Here is a 23,147-nt window from a genome sequence, read left to right on the forward strand (position 1 = left end):
AATGTCATCGAATCGAGATTGACATCGTTAATTTATTTTTGTGGGTGAATTGTTGATTAAATAAATTTTCTATTTTATTGTAAGGAATTTGGAATTGGTTCTTAACAAAATAATTTGTTTATTCTCTCTCCATGCTGCGCCATATTAGACGTGTAAAATGGCATTTTTAGAGGTACATTTATTATTATTTTAATGATATTGCTATTTTTACAAGTACAATGTTTTGTGTTTTGTTACTCCCATAATATACTGCTACTACACATAATATGCTACTTTATTAACAATATTAATTATATTATTATCAATTCATTACAGTGGCGCCGATTTACCTTTTTTGATGTCCATAATAATATAGATAATGGAAAAATTGCTGAGTGCCTACAGGTATGTAAATAACAGTTTTATTTTAAAGAGCATTACAGTATAATGTAGTTAGTTACTTGAAGCAATAATACTTTGGTTTACACACTAATAATTTATTATATTTGACGCACTTAAAAAATACAGATAAGTTATCTCAATTGTATGTAACTGCAACTTCAACTCAATTAGGAGTGCTCTGAACTCAATAGCAGATACCAAGTATTAAAGGTGCCTAAGCGAGACTTGTATGTATGTTGGGTTGTAAACAAAGCCATTATTGCCTTTTTGAATACTCAGCACTAAAGGTTTGGCTTTAATACCACAATTAAAACCAATTATTGCTCAGATAAACTATAAATGTTCTTGGTAAGCTTAAGTTGTATAGTTTTATTCCTTTTTATTTAATATTTTCAGGACACTCATGTAACAGTAGCTACAAGTGGAAATAATCATGTCATACTCTGTGACTTGACAGGCTGGGCCCACCTAATCTCACGTTCATGGGAGATCACATCATTTAAAGCATATGAACTCATAATAACACATGCTCAACAATTGCCACATGATACTCTGTTGGTGACAATAGGGGTAATATTTTTTTTATTTATAATAGGGTACTACCTCCAAAATATTAATAAAAATCTATATTTAAAACTCTACAAAAAATTAATTAAAACTGTTGAAATGTCTATAATATTATCTATTGTCTATGGGTCCATAAGGTGAAATTTCATTAATTCTTTTCTGATATTGTTTTGTAATAAAAGTTTATTTTATGCAGGAGGATGAAACTGGTGTAACTCCATTAATAAAAGTATGGGATTGGTCAAGGGTTGACCGGCATGGGAACCCCAAATGTGTAAGAACATCAAGGGCTGTGCCCTCACATATGTTTCCCACTCCAGCCACAGCATTAGCCGTACATGATAATAAGGTATTATAGTCAATAATTCTTAAATTATCTTTACATATAATTAGGCTGTTAATGGCTCAAATCCTTTGAAAACAAAACATATCCCTTATTGTAGCAGCTGCAACTTGTATTTACAGGAAGATTTTCAACAAAAATAAAATAGCGACTATAATTTTGCTTTCTGATAAACACAAATAATTAAATTTTCCAGAATCTTCTAGCTGTAGGTTTTCAAGATGGCTCTGTATCACTGTTTCGTGGAGATATAGCAAGACAACGTGGTAAAATGAAAACATTATCAGACACCGGTACTAGCCCCATCACAGGACTTGCTTTCAAGTAAATATATCTGATTCTATTCTCAAATAACAAATGTTATTGTTACCAAGGTTTCCTTTAGAATTTCAATAGCAAATAGTACTACATGATTATAGTATAGTAGAAAATGTTTTTTTAAGCTATTGCATAGATTTTATCGCTGGCTTTGAGCGCGGCGACCTAATCAAGAAATTCCGTAACGAAAAAACCTAACACACGATGACGTAATATAGGTGCGGCAAATACGCGTTAGAGTGGGACAGAACGCATACTGCGCATTCCCATCTCTCTGACGAGATAGGTTTGATTAATATCAAAGAAAAACAAATACTGCATAAATAAATAATTATAACTTCATAAGTTGTTAAAAATGCTATGCTTTACCGTCATCGAGTGCCACACGTTTTTCGATGTTAAGTATACCACCCCGCCGCCCATGGACACTCAAACCAGACAGCTCGCTAGTGCGTTGCCGGCCTTTAAAACATTACTTTAAACATAGTGACAGTAAATTTTTACAGGGCATTCATACCACAGTCAGTTTTATTACTACTTACTAAAATCATAAATTTTCTCTTACAGGGACACTGATAAATTATTCATAGTATCCCGTAATTGCATTATGGTGTCCTATGTGAATAGTGACAAATGTGTAGTTCTTGACTCTATGGGAGCGGTGGCTGGCTGCAGTGTTTTGGCTGATAGGCATAGACTCACTGTCGCTACAAGTGAGGTCAGTAATCTATATAGAGCTAGACGTCTTGTTTAATGTGATAATCTCAGGAATTATAATTTTATGACCATAGGGTATGGTGAATGAATCCAGTTGTCCAGTCGTTTTTAAGTTTATCGATACGTTTTTCCTTCATAAAATAATATTATTAAGGATTTTATGACCTTACTTTATAAATTTTATTATTTAAGTGATCCTAATACTTGGGATTAATTCGCTCCAGTTTAAACAATTTGTATGACTCAAAACTTGGCGATTAAAAAGAGTGGCGGAGAGTTTCTTTCCAGTTCTTCTTGCCCGCTCTACGCCGTTGACTTGCGAACTGGTAGTAAATGTAAATTTAAAATCAATTTAACATGTCTTCTGTTGACGTTCATAAGTCTACTTGGTTACCTATATGTATGCGTATAATGAATTTTAAGTTTGAGTTTTACTGGCCAGAAAAAGCTAGTGTGCTCGAGTAGACAACCCTAAGACATGAGCTACCGATCAAAGAGAGAAAATAAGGATTTTTAAGACACAATATTTGTATTATTATAATACATTTATTCTAGTCTATACAGATAACTTTATATTAAATAAAAAAACTCGTGTTTAAAATTTAAATCTAAATTTTAAATCCACTTTGATAAGATTATCTATCTATCGTGCTAATTTTGAATGAATAAATTGTAGGCGATATACTGCTATACCACCGAAGGGCGGGGTCCCTGCTACGCTTTAGAAGGCGAAAAGCTCCGCCTTAACTGGTTCCGCAGCTACCTCGTGATCACCACAAGCGAAACCTCCACGAAGCCATCCGGCTCATCCACCACGCCCAAATCCCACCACGTCACAATTCTAGACATACAAAACAAATTCATCGTCTTCTCGAAGACATTCGAGGAAATTGATGCAGTTTTGACAGAGTGGGGATCTTTCTATATTCTAACGAAGAAAAAGGAAATGATATATTTGGATGAGAAGGATCTGCAGTCGAAGTTGTCTTTGCTATTCAAAAAGAATCTCTATGACGTTGCGATAAGGATCGCGAGTAGTCAGCATTATGATGCGGAGGGGCTCACGGAGATATATAAGCAGTATGGGGATCATTTGTATAGCAAGGTATTTAGTTTAATTTTTTATTATTTATATATTAAACTAGCTGACCTGGCTAACTTCGTTCCGCCCTACAACCTTATAATATCGTTGTTACTTTAATTTAACTTATTTTAGGATTTCATTAATACAACTTTTTGCAAATACAGAAATGTTTTATTGCTTGCCATTGCGAAAGAAGAATGGCAGTTTTACACATTAGGCATCTTCTCTCTAGCGTCAATATGGCGATACTGCATGTTAAGCACTTTCTGATATCCAACATCTTTTGATCAGGATCAAAGCATGGTTATGCATCTCCTCATTCACCTCAAGATCGGAATTTCTTGAACTGACACGAATTCGACGTAAAATGATGCGTAGTTTTGTCAACAGATGGCACCATATGGTTTTTGCATAAAATTAATTTATTAATTTATTGTTATTCGATAACTTATCCGATATTTTATTGCTTATTCTGCTATTCGGGACGGAAACAAATCCAACAAATCAAAAACCATGGCAATCAGTCCAGCCGTTCTCGAGTTATAAGTGTTGTAACAAACACGACTTTCTTTTATATATATAGATAATATGTGTAATAATAAATATGTTATTTATATGTTAACCTCCTATCTCAATTTAAGTTCCGTGTACCCTCTCGATACCCCAGGCATCCCATTATTCCATTTGTCCCTCCTTTCCGTAGAACGCGTTTTGGTCAAAGCTCACCGATGTCCAGATAAAGCATTCTTATAAACGAGCTAGGTCTGGATATACATAATTGCTCCCCTCACACTATAAAATGGATTTTTGTTTAGTTTTCTGTAATTTGAATTTTTTCTTTGATTAGTAATTGTTTTCTTTTTTGTAATGTTTGTTATGTTTGTGTTGTAATAGGTTATGATCTCTATATATTTGTAAGTCATGTTTGCCTTTAAGTGCTTGTCACATTAAAAATTGTATTTTGTGTTTGTTTTGTGCCAGTGTGCCAGTGTGCCGAGCGTTGGCAAGCTTTTTCTCAATAAAAAAAAATATGTTTATTTACACTTCGTTGCTTTATACAAATACATACATAAAAAACATCTTATGAAGTTTTTAATAGGGCGTGCTCTAACCGAATAAAGCTCTAATAACAACAATTTGTTGAATTTTTTTTAGCATTATTAATTGTGTTGCAAAGAACAGAACCTATCAAGATTCTTGAGCCGTCCAGCTTCGAAATCAATAGACCTATTTGCACAAAAAGTGCAGTATTTTTTTATGCAATATTTTTCATACATTAATTATTTTGAATAAAATTTCAGGGAGACCTTAAAGGCGCAATATATCAGTACGTAAAAACGATTGGTTGGCTCGAGACATCTTATGTTATAAGGAAATATTTGGAGCCGAGACACTTGGAGCCGCTCATACAGTATTTAGAAGAATTACATAAAAAGGTAAACATTCTGAAATTCTTAGGAAGAATTCGCTTAATTGTCATTGGTTTTTTTTTATATTTATTTATGGCTCTGGCACGATTTGTGCATTAGCCAGCGTCAAGTATAGGATTTTTTATAATTCGTGCGTGTCTTTTAGAAATTCGACCGTGACCTCCATGTACGGTTTAAGCACTCGCCCGGTACCGCACAACCCTCCCAAAGGCCGAGAACAAATTTAAATTAAATTAAAACTTGCCCTCGAACCGGGAATCGAACCCGGTACCCCTCACCTAGCTGCCACTTAATAAGACCGCTAGGCTATGAGGCCCCCAATTTCATTGGTTAATAGGTTGACACAAGCAGTACGTCGTTCCGTTTCACCAATTACATGTTTCGTTTTAAATAAAATCTAATTGCATCTTAAAAGATCTTATCTGTATTACAGTTTGAGAGAATGAGACGAAAGATTACTTTAAATTAGTCCAATTAGTATTTTTTTAATGAAATATATGTTAATCTCTAGTACACGGTTTCAAAGTTAGATGCGCAAATGTTTTAGCTCTGCTACGAAATAGAGTGAATTTTCTCCCACTAGAAGATATGTCAAAATTATTTAACTCTATTTCTTATATTTTCTTTGATAGACATATTGTGCTTGTAATTTACACATATTTTGCGTTTGTCTTAAAGTAACTTTTCAAAATTAAAATTCATGTATTTTTCAAAGAAATTATTAGTATGAAGAGTTTGGTGTGTCTTGGAATTAAAAATTAGGATATTGGTTGACTAATATACGCGTGCGTTCAGACAATTCTTGTGTTAATTTCTTACTGATGTAGTGATCTTATTATTAATTTGGTATCCATTGTATTACATTCATAAAATAATAAATTAAGTTCAATCTATAACACGACATTTATTGTTAAAAATAAGTCTAGTCAGTTTTATACCCACTAATTAGTCTACAAATCTCTTTAAGGGATTTGCCACAGAGGACCATACTACTCTATTATTGACGTGTTACGTCAAAATAGATCAACACGACCAACAAGGGAAATTGAAACTGTTCATCAATTCTAAGGACAAGGCCATAGACTTTGACGTGGATGTCGCTATAAAGGTATGTTGAATATTAAATAATTAATATAAATCTATTGTTTATGAAGTGATGTTTACGAAATTTATAAAAAACATCGTAATTTTTTAATGTTAATAATTAGGTAAATCTCTTTGAAAATTTTAACTAATCCTGCTCTTAAATCAAAGGCAAACTGTTTTGAAATACACATTTTACAATACACTTGATGATCAAATGTTTAATTAACAACAATTACTCTAAAAGTGTGTATACCAATGAAGTTATACTTCTTTTGGCCCTATAAAATGATGAGAGTAATTTTTTACAATGCACGCGCACACCGTCACAAAAAACCGACACCCTGAAGTTAGCATAGTCAACATTTTAAAATAAAATCCATTCTTTAATTATGTAGAATTTTTTTGTGATATTTAAATAGACTAGTTAACTAGATAATGCGTTATAATAAAACTTTCAATGTATTTAATACCTTTTTTATATTGTTAGTGTCGTTTTTTCTACAAACGTAGAATAAGGCGAAAGATATAATTTTTAAATATATTTTTATCTACTACGCCTAAGAAGTATAACTTCCAACGCGTGTACATAAGTACACACACATGTTTTTTTCTTTCAATCCTTATATTTATAATCTTCTGTATGTGTTTGTAATTAAACGATTTTTGATCACTTTTGTGTATTAAAGAAAAGTTAAATTTACGATTATATCTTTTTTATTTATTTGAAATTTTTGTATTAGGTAAAGTATATAATTAATGACCCACAACACATTTTTTTGTGAATTTAAATGTCAATACCCATACACGCAATACTTACAAATCTATTGCAATTATTCTTAAAAATTGAATACTGTTTTTTTATTTGCGTGTGTGATAATTACTAGTCAAAGTTATACAAATTATAGGTAGTCCGTCAAGTAAGCATAGACGACGCCCTCTCATTAGCAGCGAACCATAACAGACACGATTGGTATCTCAAAATGATGATTGAAGACAAAAAAGAATTTAAACAAGCCCTCGATTATATAGCGGAATTAGAATTTGACGATGCCGACTGCTATATGAAGAAGTATGGCCATAAATTGATACAACATGAACCGGAAGAAAGTACGGAGTTGTTAAAATGTAAGTATTGGTTAGAATAATAATGTAATATTAAGCTATTGCATAGATTTTATCGCGGGCTTTGAGCGCGGCGACCGAATCAAGAAATTCCGTAACGAAAAAACCTAACACACGATGACGTAATATAGAGTGGGACAGAACGCATACTGCGACTTCCCATCTCTCTGACGAGATCGGTGACGTAGCGAGAGCGCGGCCGGTGCAGCCGGTACGCGGTAGAGTGAGACAGACTATATAGGCGTTTTAGTCTGAGTCTGGTAGAGTGGTAGATTGAAATAATATCAAAGAAAACACTTGAATTATTAATTATTATCAAAGAAAAACAAATACTGCATAAATAAATAATTATAGCTCCATAAGTTGATAAAAATGCTATGCAATAGCTTTACCGCGGCAGTCCCCGAGTGCAACACGTTTTAATTTTTATTATTATTTGTAAAATTTATATAGATACGAGCTGACCTGGCAAACGTCGTTTTGCTATGTATATCGTTTGTAATAAAAAATAGGGGTTGATCGTAGAGGGGTGAAAATTGGGGGTTGTATGTATTTTTTAATGCTGTATCATAAAAAAATAAATAATTTATCTAAAAATTAAAAAAATATAGGTGTGGACTACCCTTAACATTTAGGGGGATTAAAAATAGATGTTGTCCGATTCTCAGACATACCCAATATGCACACAAAATTTCATGAGAATCGTTTAAGCCGTTTCGGAGGAGTTTAACTACAAAAAACCGCGACACGTGAATTTTATATATTAGATAGGCATAACATTTTATTAATATTAACGTATTAACGAAATTAATCCATAATAGACTAAATTAGAGTATTTAACAGAAATTTCTTTTATACTGTACAGTAAGAATTAATCAAAGTCGGCTAAAGAACAAACCGTTCAGATGATTTTGGTGCCCTGAAAAAGCAACTTAAAATTAAATGTACTTAAAATGTAAAAATAGACAAAGAAAAAACGGATTAAAATAATGTATTGCTTTAACAATCAAAATTTATTACTATGTATTTATTTATAGACAAAATTAAGTATGCGACTTGATGGTTCGAATCAAATGATGGATGGGTTCTAAAAGTATAAAACGGGATTGTGATTTGTGTGTTAGCCCTAATCACTTTGTGGTGTTTGAACCTCATGAATCTTGTAAAATACCTATACGTTGAGAGCTATGAAATAGAGTACACTTGTGGATTCTAATATCGACTAAGCAAAATTCGAATAAGAACTCTCGAAGCGACATTATTATTTCAAATACATAATAAAATGTTTTCTTATAACGAATCTTAAAAGGGATTACTTTAAAAATTGTTTTACAACCTAGTAATGCACTATTAATACATTTTCATGTCTTTTCCAGTAATGTGTACAGACTACAAACCACGTAGTAAGCCGTTAGTTGACGAATCGTCGCTTGTCGGTAGATATCGGGAACCCGATCGATCTATACCCGACGACTTTATTCACATGTTCCTTAGTAACTCAGAGAAACTGATCATCTTCTTGGAACACATGATATCAACAGATGTCAAATGCTCTACCCTTGTTTTTGATGCCCTGATTGAACATTATATTCATGTATGGTGAGTATTCTGGATCGAAGGACCAATATTTTAAAGTAATAATAAAACCGTATCTTTGACGTATTTATTGTTTTGACGTTTTAAATTAATTAGTTATATTTAAATAATGTGTCTTGTAGCCTTTCTTATTTGATTTAGAATATAAAAACGTTAATAATTGTGAAACCGTAACAATAATAAAGCTTAATATTATGATGGGTACGATTCCTAGGATTTCTGACAAAATGATGAGAAAAAAAGGTGCAGAAATATGTCCGTATGTATGATGATAATGTGGCAAAAACTTTAAACGCGAGATAAACGCATATAGCTTTCCACTTTCATGTGAACAAAAAACATAATTTTCTTAAGAAAATCGTAAGATCTAGTTAATTATATTGCAGGGCGAAATCAACCAACAGTGAAAAAGTAATATATGAACAGAAAATACTGAGTGTGCTCAAAGAACCAGAGTCGAACTATGATAAAGACCACACCCTCATCATTTGTCAAATGTTGGGATTCAAAGCTGGCATTTTACATCTGTATGAAGAGAAGAAATTGTAAGTTAAAATTAATCTTTAAACATTGGGACATTTAATTTAATTGTACATTATTATCTTATTTAATTGTTACTAAGTTTAGTCTGATATAATCATTTTTTTTAATTGTTTAATTCAGAAAACAAGGTTCCATAACAATGTTAGTAAATTACAGCTTAATACCTTAAATCTAAGTGTTAGTATGTTTACATTAATTCATACTGGAATCATTCCGCATGAAATAGAGGAACAGTGATTCACGTATGGGCAATCGACTCGGTCCGCGATAATGCGGAGGATACCGTTACCGCTAGCTCTCACCCTGCGCACCAAGGATGCACATCTCTTGCGTATGGTGGCGTAAAAACAATCCACCCGCGCCTCAGCAAACATCCCCGATGCGCTGCAGAATCGAGGCAGCCGCAACAGCACCCTGAACGCATTATTATATTGGATACGGAAAGCGTTGTATGACAATCGAGTATATTTCGACCATAAGGCGCTCGTATAGAATGATGTGCAGAATGCTCTAAACAAGGTTACTTTCACATCAATTGAGCATCGTGCAAACCTGCGGGCGATCATGTTCGCCCTGACACACAACGCTCTCCGTTCCCTATCTATATCAGCATCGTCCCTGAGGTCGGGTGTCAAAATGTGACCAAGATATTTAAATGTTTTTACAATTTTTAAAGGGACCCCATATAGCGACATGGGGGGTATACTGGACACACCCTTCCAACCGGCCCCAAAGACCATGACTTCACTTTTATTTACATTATATTTCAAACCATGACTTGCCGCATATACCTCACAGAGCTTAAGGAGACGTCTAACCCCACAGACCGACGCACTCAGCAGCACCATGTCGTCTGCGTAGCTGATATTGTTAACGCACACACCGTCCACGTGACAGCCGACACGCTCGTTGCTAAGCGTGTCAATCAAAGCGTTTATATATAAATTAAAGAGAGATGGAGAGCTCAGTCCACCTTGTCTAACTCCACACTGCATCGTATAGGGCTTAGACAAGGCACCCATCCATTTAACATTATTGATTTGGTTACCATACCAAAACTTAAATACGTTCAAAAGTTCTTGAGGAACACTTATATCCTCTAGCTTCTTCCAAAGTAGATCGTAGCAAACCAAATCAAATGCCTTGGAAAGATCAAGGAAACAGGCATATACCGCCGTCCTCCGACGCAGATAGTATGAAACGGTGTGCTTAAGACTCAGTATAGCACCATCTGTAGACAGCTTGGGTCGAAACCCAAACCCAATCATAAACTCACTTAAAAGGCCGGCAACGCACTCGCAAGCCCTATGACATTGAGTGTCCATGAGTGGCAGTATCACTTAATCAGATGAACCTCCTGCCCATTTGCCCCCCTGTTCTATATAAAAAAACATCTTTCGTCATACAGCATTGATATTAATAAAAACAACCTTAAGCCCTATCAGAAGTCGTTACGAACACGCATGAAAATATCGTATCAATTCTTAAAAAGCCACCAACGCACTTGAGAGCCCTCTGACATCGAGAGTATCCATGGTACCACTTAACAGCAGATGAGCCTCCTGCCCAAAGTGACAGTACTTACAGAAACCTTGTGTAAGTGCTGTCGCCCTCCTGTGTCTGACATGTCGTTTGGGTTTAGACATACTGGTCTAAGATCCCGCTATACAACGACCTTCACCGAGATGCTTATTTAATGAAACTTATTTTATATATAATTTAATATGTCAATAAATATAATCCATATGGGTTGCCTAGCAAATTTCAGTCCAGAGTATATTTAATTAATTTAAAAAAAAAAATTTTTTTTAAACATTTCACCGGTATGATTATTAGATAAATTCTATACCAATCGAAAGTATGAAGCCCATAGAATATGCAAACGTTAGGTTGTTTTTAATCAATTAATTATTTGTGTATATTTTTTATGTGACACTAAAGTATATATACATCTTTAGTATAAAAGAAGTTTATAGTGATATATATATATAATACTACCCTGATTAAAAATATTGATTGAAAAAAGTTCAAAAAATTTACTACATGCAAATTATAAAAAAAAATTTTTTTTTTAATATTAATTAAACTTACTTTGGACTGAAATTTGCTAGACAACCCATATGGATTATATTTATTGACATATTAAATTAAATATAAAATAAGTTTCATTAAATAAGCATCTCGGTGAAGGTCGTTGTATAGCGGGATCTTATACTATACCGGTTCCTCCGTTTAAGTGTTGTAAATAATTTCCCAAATCCCCAATAGATGGCGTGCTCAAGTGTCCCTGCACATGCGCAGTGGTGAAGCCGATCTCGCGTTGGCCGTGTGTCGAAGAAGGGGCGCGGTTTGTCCTCGTCTGTGGTTGGACGTTCTATGGACGCCGCCCCCGCCTCGCTGCTTGCCTGATTTATTGCATGTTGTTGGTGAGTTTAATTTTATTATTAAATTATTTATTTTCAAAATTATTCTACCTTTACAGTCACAACTGAGGCACTTTTAAACAGAAATAAATTCTAGACATTTAAACTAGCTATTTCCCAAGCGAAATTAGAGAATTATCACTGAATAAATTCAAAGCACTTGTTAAATGTAAATTAATCAATAAAGCTTTTTATAAATTACACGAATACTAAAATGATCCTAATCCGTGGGATTGATTTGCTCCAGTTCAAACAATTTGTATGACTCAAAACTTGGCGATTAAAAAGAGTGGCGGAGAGTTTCTTGCCAGTTCTTCTTACCTGCTCTACGCCCTTGACTTGCGAACTGACTAATTTAACTTCTTTCTGACGATTCATAAGTGTACTTGTTTACCTATATGAATACAGATATTTTGAGTTTGAGTTTATAACTGTGTAATGTTACAATAAAAATAAATAAACTTAATTGGAAATGGGCGGGGCACATGGCAAGAGGGACAGAAAAGAGGAACAAGAAAGTATTTAACTGGTGGCCAAAGTACAATAAATGCATAAAAGGAAGACAATTTAGAAGGTGGAAAGACTAGTTTAAGGAAACAGTGGGTACATGGCTGAGAGTTTCACAGTGCAAACAGGAAGTGCGGGATTTGAGGAAGGCATTTGCGAAATACACATAGATATTTAAAAAAAATAGATGATAGAACTATAAAAGTGGAAATGTATCTGAAATAAAAGGCTCATATTTTATTAACTGTGTAATATACAATATTTAATTTGACCTATGTTTCGTTGCAGCGACTGAAAAGCTGATGTCACCAATTCTAGTCGTAGACTGCTTAGCGAGCACGCCTACGTACACGCTCGGGGACGTTCGAAAGTACGTAAAGTGATATATACTAATGTTTTTGGTTAATATATACTATTAAACTTATCAATAATTCAAGCGATAGTTTATTTATATAATTATTTCCAATTTAATTATTTAATCAACTACCAGACTGTTTTTAGATTTAAACTGGTTAGGGCCGAAAAATAGATTTCCTCTTTATGATATACGTTATTAATTATGTATGTTGGTTACAAATAAACTGAAAACCGACTAAGCCGATAACACTATTTTAAATATAATTATGAGTGTTTGATGATACATGTTGTGCATGAAATTGTGCATTTTACCATCCGTATCACCTCGATGTCCGTCGTTCCACAACTGAGCGTTTTCTAAGGCAGTTTTTGCCGCGCACCACCACTATGTGGAACCAGCTGCCCACAGAAGTATTTGCGAACCAATTCGACTTAGGGTCCTTCAAGAAAAGAGCGTTCCAATTCTTGAAAGGCCGGCAACGCACTTGCGAGCCTTCTGGCATTGTGAGTGTCCATGGGCGGGGCGGTATCACTTAACATCAGGTGAGCCTCCTGCCCGTTTGCATAACATAAAAAAAAAAATACAGAATTCTAAATAGTTTTTGAAGAAGGACCTTTGGACCTCTGATATGTCTCATTTGGAGCTATTTTTGGCTTTTTCATAAAGTTTATGAGTGAAATCTGGATGTTCATTTTATATAATATTAAAAATATATCAGATGATTCTTTTAGATACCTAATGGACGTTCTCAAATCGGAAGATGAAGTCATAACCCGCGAACAAGAGTTGGCCACTAAATATAAGAAAGAGATTGAGAAGATGAAAGCTCATATACAGGTGAGTTGAGAAAGACTTTCCTATTATTACCAATTAGATAAATTATAGTAACTCCTAAATCATATATTGCTACCCAAGAAATAAGAAAAGAAAACGAGGTAGACAGTTTCGAAGGTGGAAAGACGAAATAAAGGTTAAAAATTTAGGTTTAAAATTATGTAAAATTTTCTGTCTGAATAAAGGATTTTATTATTATTATAAACCCTAAATGAAGGTTCTAAGTATGTTTTGCTCTCGTAATAGCTTTAATAGTTTAGTAGAACATGTGCGTCAAAATAGTATGATTATTCTTCGTAAAATATTTCGTATTTTAAATCTATTTTTATAAACTATCCTCAAGGAACAAAAGACGTTCTGTGAAATGCTGTTATCTATGGTCCTCAGAGTACACGACCCTGAGGACTGAACTGACTGACTGGTGCACAGACTGAAACACGGCTGTGCACCAATACAATTTTCTTTCGAAGTGCCCACTTAACTCGCCCGTACGATAAAGAAAAAGAACCTACTTAGACCCAGAAAAACAAACACAAGACAGATACACAAATACATACACTGAGGCCTAGCAAGACCTTAAAAGCGTGTCGCGCCAGTGTTTATTTCTATGAGATAGATAAATAAATTTCAAATACGTTCGCGAAGTCGAAGACGCAACATATTAACCCACCTTTTCGAGAAACTGGACGTTTTCTTGAACCGTTGATTATTTGGATATTATTTGTATTAATCATGAAGTATGGTCACGTGATATGCGCTGAAAATATTTAAATATTGCTATTTCAGTCGTGTTTAGATACAAAATTAACTAAACTTAAAATACTGAACGGTTTTTTTTTCACACAAAAAAGTTTCATAAAAAAAGGTTTAATATAAAGTAATGGTTTTAAGTAAATTCACTGAAATATTTTTGTTGTTGCAAAAAATCATGAAAAATTCAGAATCCATGCAGTCGAGGGGTAAGGTAAGGGGGGTAAGTGCGAGGGTTAGCTAGTTGATATATAGGTATCACTTAAGTAAAAAAAACAACTAAATTTACATTAGAACAAACTTAGAACGAGAAGTAACTAGAAACTCTTCGTCACTCTTCTTTAGAAGAAAATACGATTCACTGTTTTTGTATTATCTACAGGTGATCCAGCATGAACCAGTGACATTCCAGTCTTCCAGATGTGCAGCCTGCAATCGACCTCTAGAACTACCCACTGTACATTTCCTCTGCCAACATTCCTATCACCAAGAGTGAGTAATGGTTTATTTAGAACAAAATGTTTTTAAAATTAAATAATTTCAATTTTGTTTTGTCTCTTTCTGTTTAATTGCGTATACGCTATAGCGAAAAGAGATGAATAGGTAATTTAGTTAATTACCCGATAAAATTTATAAAATATTCTTATAATATACACAAAATTAATTTTAATTAGTGTTTGAAAATAAGCCTGAATAGTTTTGAGAAAAAAAAATTAGATTTTAATCTTTTCTACAGTTATGCGGGTACAACACAATTTTTTAGTTAGTTTGTGATGATACTTGACACAGCAAATATCCTTCACAGACCTTTCGCCTATAAACTAACATAACCTAACCAAATTGAACTAAGAACTGAAGGTTATTGTTATTTATAATGGTGATATGTAAAGTTATTGAAATATAACTATGCGCTTTCTACTAAGCACGGGCTTTAATTTAACAATTGTTTGCAGTTGCTTCCAAACGTATAGCGAAACAGAAAGGGAGTGTCCTGCCTGTGCGGCGCCTTCCCGAAGACCGGAGGCTTTGCCCCACGCGGCCGAAGCCCTACATTCGAGATTGCAGCAGCAACACGATCCGTATGTATTATTTGTATAGTGTACAGATTTTTGGTATTCAAATTCCGCTAAAATTTTTATTGCTATTGAAAGTTAAAATATAATCCCAAAATTAGTACTTGTTTTTGCACAAGTGTATATTTCGTCTATAGTTAGTAGCCGTCGCATTATGTATAAAATCTTGAGTTATATATAGTTTTAGGAATTGGCTTGCAGGGAAAGTCTTGTCACCCCATGTCAAGGGGCAGACATTTCAGTCATAATAAAACTTCCTTCCAACTCGTTACTTACAAAGATACATAAAAATAAACTAGACCAGTAGGTAACCTTCCGTATTAATTAATTTTTAACCCCCCCTTAATTTAACTTTTTTTCCCTTTTACCTTACACTTTTAGGTCTAAAACATGTCGAGATATAGAGAATTCATAGACGCAATACAAAATGACGTATGTAAACGCGTGTTTAACGAACATACAGTCGTTTCGTCTCTCGTTTGACATTTCCCTCGATCTAAGGTGCCTGTCTATATAATAATCTTCAAATTAGTTATTTGATTAGTTTTCTAACTTTTCTGTAGTGTTTTTACTTAAGGGAGCGTTCAAGTATTACATAACGTATTTTTCCTTTTATAAAACGTTACTATGCGGGGCGGGGATTGAATTACGCGTTATTGTTAATTCGACTTTCCAGTACTTTACACCCCATAATGGTAACTTTTTCGTATAAAGAGTCACTAGGTGGTCACGAAACGTTTTACTATACTTGAGTACAGAAAAACGTTATATCGCGTTACATGGGGGGGTCAATAATCTCCAAAAATTGCGTGACGTAATACCTGAACGCTCCCTAAGTTAACCGGTTAATAAAATTTTGTAAACATGTGTTTTTTCCCCTGTGACCTTTCAATAATAAATAAATTGCGCCTAGTGAAAAACGTATGCAATTACGCAATACAATATTTATGCAGTAAGGGGCGTAGCTTTATCGTTGATTCATAAAAAGATTCCCGATGATGTTACCATGACCATAGTGTATTCATGGTGCGGTGTTCCCGATTGAAAAATTACCCATTAATTCTTTCCATTTTGACATGTTATTTTAATGGCATGTCGGGTGTCTTATAATTAAGTCGGTTCAATTTATTTCTTACTTCCAATCAAGAGCGACTGCCAATGACTGGAGGGTACTCAATAAATCTTATTGGTTTTTTTTTCAGATATAAATTAAGCTTGCGTTGCCTCATTAAGACAAATAATTTTTAGACCTGACACAGTTTACAGAATTAAGAGCTCAGATTCTATGAACAGACAAACAATACAGTTTTTAAAAAAATATAGGTTTATTAATTCTCTTATAACTATTTCTAAACGTATTATAAATCAACGGTTTTAGATGCCTCAATATGCCGCAAATGAGGACAAAATATTTTGCATTAGACAGCTACCGTAATATTAAACTGTGTTGTTAACACATTATTAATAACATTTCTATTAGCAAGTCACACTTCCCGAAAAATACTTTTCCTACCTATAAAGTTTCGTCCCAAAACAATCGATCATTAAATATTTTATAAATCTCTTGGACCTCTAAAATTCTAAAGCAACGCTTTTTTAGCCTTAAAAAAAACAGGAGTTTGATATTGCAAAGCTGATAAACCAAATATAACCCGAGACATCAGAATCTGAAGCTTGCTGACACAAATAGTTAAACAAAATTTTGGTATTTTTACTTTTTAAACAAAGAACTCACATTATGAGTGATTTCTGTTTTATTGCTAAACAATTTAGGTTAATCTTTAACATTAAAAAGCAATAAAATTTTATTTCTTATCATCATTCATGTAATCTATATTTTGAAAACAATGATCGTAAATTACTAATAGATTAAATTTGGTAACTATCTTATCATTGACATTTAAATTATATTTTTAAATGACAACTCTATAAAAAAATATTAAAATAATAACTAGCCGCAATTTAAATGGCAACTCTGATTTCTTTAAATAAATCTCAATAATAGAATACATTAATTATGATGGCAACTCGATTAATATTTACCTAACGAAATTAATTAGAACGGATAGGAAATTATACGCACAGGTGGCCACGGTCGTACGTCAATGTCATAGTTGTACTTGCGCGGGCGCAGTGTTATCAAAATATTTATAATTGATAACACATTGTAGGAGACATGTTGCCACCGTTCTCTTGCTGTTTCAAAAATACATCCGAGGATGGGTATGTGAGGTTGTATAGATTTTATAAATTGTTTTAATTTTTGGAAACGTGTTCGTGACCTTCGGAATTATGTTTTAAAAATTGTTACGTGTATTTAGTACGTGTTAAGTGTATTTTGTGTAATGTAATCGCTTGCGTGTCACACTTGTAATTGTGAAAATTATGTGTTATAATTATAAATATATATTCTATTCCCCATTTTACAGATTTTTTTGTCTACTTATGTCACCCGGGGGCATTTTGCCATCTTTTATATTTACAATAAAATCAACTCTCTATCTCAATAAAATTTGTGTTACGCATCCCGCGGGATACTTCCCGGCTACTTCGGTAATATAATTTACAATATTGATCGCAAGACCTGTTCTTTCCTCTCGTTTACGTATTTTTATTTAGACTTAGACATATCATTTATTACAAAAACACACAAAATAGCAATAATCAAAATTTTTTTTTTATAAAAAATATAATGAGAGATATATAATAAAAAAACCCGTTTCCCATTCGGTTCGTTTCAAGTGTGTAATGCGTGTGTGCTGTGGCTGTAATTGGTTCAGCATTATGCTGAGGAGCAAAAAGTTCCACGGCGCTGGTTATTTGGTCGCAGAACCTTCCAGACACTTTCTGTAGGCCTGACACTTGTCCTGTAGGCCTTTTCGGTCTACCCCATTTTACTGTTGTAGTTTTTAAATCATATACCTATATCAAATATATATTTTTTTGTATTGCGTCAACCGTTAAAGTTTTTAATTAACCCGGAATTATAGGTTGTGTTAATAATTAATGTAAATAAGTGGTTTATAGAAATGTAAATATGCAAATAGTTCATTTAAAAAAATCTAAAATTTCAAAGTAAAGTATTTATGTGACTTGATGGAATATATTTTTCCTATTATCGATTATATTATCTATTTCATGTTTCTAAGAGTTAGTGCAAATATATACTCTTTTAAATCTTATCAGGGCTAAACACACTAATAAATAATTTATTAACCACTTAATAAACAATTATCATTATAAACACAAAAGCCTCGAATTAGTTACGTGATTGAACTGGTCTGGTAAATGTAATGTTATTAAAATGTTTTGCGTCTTCGAGGAATCCAGTTTTAAGTCTTAATCGAATAACAATATTTTTCTTTGTAAAGCTAAAATGTAGTTACTGTACGTAATGGCTATTTTAAAGTTTATTAACATTTAAATAAAATTATAAATTCGTTATTAAAATTAATAAGCTTCTGCCTTGCGATATTTGCATCGGCAGTCGCTCTGAAATCAGTCGTGAAGCAGTCATTTTATGATTTGGCATTCTGATAAACAATAAACTACAAGCTCCCACCTTTTCAGAATGCCAAATCATAAAATGCCTGCTTCACGACTGATTTCAGAGCGACCGCCGATGCGAAAACCGCTGTGTGAGTTCGAAAAGTGACTTACAGAATCGCAAGGCTGTTCTCTTAATAGTTAATTTTTCGTAATTTATGTTACCCCATTTCGAAACGAAGGCCTCAAAAAAGGCCAATTTCCCTTAAGCCGTCCGAAGTCAATGAGCCAATTTGAGACGGCGGAAACGAAGATTTACAGCATAGGCAGAACGCATTTGTGGCACCAGGCCAAAGGCGTTGCTAGTGATTAATACTGTATACGAAACTATCGATTGTTTTGTTAATAAAAAAAAAATGTTTATTATGGAACATTAGATACATGTATCACTTATTCCACGTCATTAAATTTGAATTTGTAGGCATCCCTACTCATCGGCAAAGAAGACAGAGGGTGTAGGCCGAGAGAAAAAGCCGGCGTAAAAAACTCTCGGTACTCTTTTAAAATAGCAAATCATCAAACAACACTAATTTTAAAACATATATCGCAAATTAATTAGAAGTAGCCTGTCTAGCACTAGTCCCAGGCCCTTTTATCAACTAGATATTATATTCTAACGTACCCAAAGTGGGCCTTAAATTTAATATATATTTTTTATTAAAATATTACGTATAACATTTTATTCGAATTCTGCATATTTGCAAAGTCTACTGGTGTCAATTTTCAGTAGAACTAAACATTTTCGTTTATACATATAATAGGGAATTTATCCACCCTATCCAAAAAAAATAGGCTGTTTACAAATTCAATTGGATGTTATTATTAGTCACTAAAGTCAGTTAAAAAATGTGCGTGTACTAGTGTACACACGTTAGAAGTGAAACTTCTTTATGACCTTATTTTTCGAAAAATTATCTATATGCAACTAACTTTACAGAAATTGGTTAAATAAAGTTTAACAAAAGGCTTTTAATATCACAGACTTGAATACAAATAATACAATTATTTCATTTTACCTTATTACCACTAAGATTATTACAGAATTTCATAAATTGTAATAGAATTTTTAGTATCATTGTTATCGTTATTATACATTTTTGTTATTAATGGTTTAGAATCTCTTCGAATCAACCATGGTAGGGACGAGAAAAAGACGCGCGTAACGGTCAAATGTGACGCGTAACCGAAACATGTGACGCGTAACCGAAACATGTGACGCGTAACCGAAACATGTGACGCGTAACCGAAACATGTGACGCGTAACCGAAAAATGTGACGCGTAACGAAAAACTGTTACACAAATTTTTTTTCCAACCCCGATAAAGAAGTTTCACTTCAAAAAATACTTTACAACTCCAAATACATATTTATTTACGTTTAATTCTCCTAAGGCCAGTTAAACTAATATGTTTTATACTTAGTCTGAAGTGGGCATTTCTGGTTTCAGATTTGCAGTAGTCTCAGAATACTTCGGTCGAGGTCTATTCAATAAGGTGACGGTTGTGACTGAAGCCCCCACGCCAAGTCCGCCTCAGTCCAGTTCAGTCTCTGAGACTGCGACACTGTCCTATGGACCGGGCGCTGAGGCTAGACTGAGACTGCAGGAGGGGCAAAGCAAGGAGAGTAAGTGCTTTTAATCATAGGTGTTGTAATGTTTAGGAAGGTTTTATATGGAGTATCAAGTGTTGAAATCTATTAAAAGTATTTTAGTGGTGACCATATATAGGTCTTTGTCTAAATTTGTTAGTTACTTTATCTTTTATAGACAAGTAACAGTTATTAAGTGGCAGCTAGGTGAGGGGTACCGGGTTCGATTTCCGGTTCGGGAGGGCATGTTTTAATTTAATTTAAATTTGTTCTCGGTCTTTGGGAGGGTTGTACGGTACCGGGCGAGTGCCTAAACCGCACATGGAGGACACGGTCGAATTTCTAAAGACTAGCACGAATTATAAAAAATCCTATACTTGACGCTGGCTAATGCACAAATCGTGCCAGAGCCATACAAAAAAAAAGTAACAGTCTATGCCTGACTTATGAAACTTTGTTTGAAGTGAAACCTCTTTAGGCGCATTTTTTTTACGGATGAAACGCAATAATAATAATATTAGTCACGAAGATGTGCAGCGTTTTTGTCGAAAAGGGAGAGAGCGATTGAGACCAATTGATAGAGAGTGAGGAGGGAAAATTTCGTAAAGAGAATTTATGAAATATTAGTATTTTATATTCTATGCAAAATAATTTATCGACATCTCAAATGACGAATTGTAAATTAAAATGCCACGTGTTTTTATCATCGAAGAAATAAATTCAAAAATTAATTTATAATTTGTATTAATATTCGACACTTTCAATATTTTAATGACAATTAAATTCATTAAATTCCTATCATCTTCCTTTTTCCCACGCACTTGTCTTAAGCTACAAATGTTTGTAAAGTAACGAGCAACCATTATGGAACCATCTATCCATTGAAGTATTTCGGAATTAATCCGAATTAATCAAACTTAATCCTTCAAGAGGGTACTGGTTTCTAAAGGCCGGCAACGCACTTGCGAGCCTTCTGGCTGTAAGTGTCAATGAGCGTCGTGTCCATTAGTAAACATCCGTTCATGCAAAATATTATTTAAGTATTGGTCTTCATATTATTTAAGTATTGGTCTTCACTTTATTAATGGTATACAAAATATTAATATTGGAATAAATGATTAAATCTAATTTTACAGTTTTCGTCTCCAACACGGCAAAGCAAATACCACCTAAAGGGACATCAATAGTTCCAGTACCGGAAGGTCGTATGCGCGTCCTTGAACAGCAGAAATACAGTTCGAGCCTCGAAGCACATTTGACCCGCTTAGAACCGGTACACGTTCAAAAAGATAGAGATTCCCCAATCTCTAGCGCAATATCAAACGGCAACCCTTTTGAGGAATATGACGAAACGAAAAATCCATTTGCAGATGAAAGCGATCCAACCAACCCATTTGAGAATGATGATTATGATAAAAACTTAAACCCATTTGCGTCGTGAATGAATTTACATAAATTAGCTGCTTCAGGATATAAAAAACAGTCCAGTTGCACCTTCACTAACCCTCTCTTTTCACAATCCGACAGAAAGAGACAAAAGACTTTAAAAGAGTGCAATGAGATTGTATTTATAAAGTGTCCCGTGACGTATTCTACGACGGGCGTTAGGTCAAAGGTCACGTGACCATGTTTAGCTAATCCCCATACAATATCCAAATTCATTTATGTTTAATAAGAACCGTTATTTGTGTATACCTGTCAAATCGATTATTTTCTATTATATATATAATCTGTTGTACGCTCATAATATTCGTATGCAAGTGAATATAAAAGTTGTATTTTCACTGTTTGACGTAAGCTTGAGAATAATTTGTTTACAACGATCAAAGATGTATAGAAGATTATATTTTTTATTATTATTTTAAATATAAGTTATCCTAACTGACATATTTATTGTTTACGGAGGGATCTCAACTGTATTGAGTTATTGTTCCAATAAGTTATTTTATACTAGTTTTAAGTAATTGGTACTCTTGTGATACTGTAATAAATGATATTTAACGATTTAAGCATTTTTCTTATTTACATACCGAAGTTTTAGTAGAGAATATCGATTGTGTGCTAACGGAAATAGCCCCCAATCGCAATGGAATGAATGACTCTACTAGTCCAAGCCATCGAAGGACAGGAATGCAATAACCTGTGTGGAAATTAGCATTGCTCTTAAAAGTGAACGCAGTCTGTAAAAAACTTCAATTTTCCCATTTATAATCGTGACATTAGAGTGCCCAACCGCAAGGATTTCTCTGTCTAGCCTAATAGTCAACAGGAACTTTCTTCAGAAGAAACTCTCTTACGAAAAACTGAAATGAGAGCTGTGAACAAATACTGTTAAATAATAAATAACAACAAACTCGGTACAGCGTCGTCAATGTATGTCTCCGAGTTAATATGACGATAAACAAAAATAGTGTAATTAAAGATACGGCTAAAGCAAATAACTTCAAATGCTAGGAGAAAAATGGACAGGTTAATTTTCGCTGTCAGAACTGAAAAGCTTCGTTCGCCTGAAGTCAAGTCGTCTTTGTGATGTATCATGTATTTTAAACCAACTATAGACCATACTTAATAACTTACGCATATAATTTTCATACAGCAAGCAGTCAATCCGCATAAACAAATAATTTTAAATAACCTTTAGAGAATATTTATAAAGAATCTTCGTCCACTATCACATACCACTAGAAAACATTGTATTACAATAATACCCCTTAAAATTTTGAAGTGGAAAATACAGCGTGGGTTACGTTGTATTAGCAAGTGACCGTGGCACCAAGAAAATCTTCGGCGCATTAAATTTATTACCATACATTCAGATATATTATCGTACTCATTAAATGCTGGATGGATCCTAAATTTCAAATATTTGTTTTTGCTAACTG

The 23,147-nt window shown here is 33.7% G+C and overlaps 1 protein-coding gene across 1 annotated transcript; it reads left to right on the forward strand.

Annotated features, from left to right (window-relative positions):
* Positions 1-19: 19 nt before the first annotated feature.
* LOC125060864 (vacuolar protein sorting-associated protein 11 homolog) lies at positions 20-22,274 on the forward strand. The gene is made up of 19 exons (XM_047665973.1): positions 20-172; positions 316-384; positions 778-951; positions 1,145-1,297; positions 1,488-1,615; positions 2,177-2,327; positions 3,003-3,431; positions 4,712-4,846; positions 5,808-5,948; positions 6,832-7,051; positions 8,425-8,647; positions 9,031-9,189; positions 11,456-11,613; positions 12,406-12,487; positions 13,207-13,312; positions 14,442-14,551; positions 15,013-15,138; positions 20,126-20,301; positions 21,402-22,274. Exons 1-19 carry the CDS (start codon positions 158-160, stop codon positions 21,704-21,706), a joined length of 3,060 nt encoding a protein of 1,019 aa, XP_047521929.1. The 5' UTR covers positions 20-157; the 3' UTR covers positions 21,707-22,274.
* Positions 22,275-23,147: the final 873 nt, after the last annotated feature.

Source organism: Pieris napi, chromosome 22 (genome assembly GCF_905475465.1).
Source record: "Pieris napi chromosome 22, ilPieNapi1.2, whole genome shotgun sequence".
NCBI lineage: Eukaryota > Metazoa > Arthropoda > Insecta > Lepidoptera > Pieridae > Pieris > Pieris napi.

Bases quoted from the DNA above. Each gene is read 5' to 3' on its own strand.
- LOC125060864 (XM_047665973.1), top strand. The intron at 3,432-4,711 runs GTATTTAGTTTA...ATAAAATTTCAG, and splicing joins GGGATCATTTGTATAGCAAG to GGAGACCTTAAAGGCGCAAT. The intron at 20,302-21,401 runs GTAAGTGCTTTT...CTAATTTTACAG, and splicing joins GGAGGGGCAAAGCAAGGAGA to TTTTCGTCTCCAACACGGCA.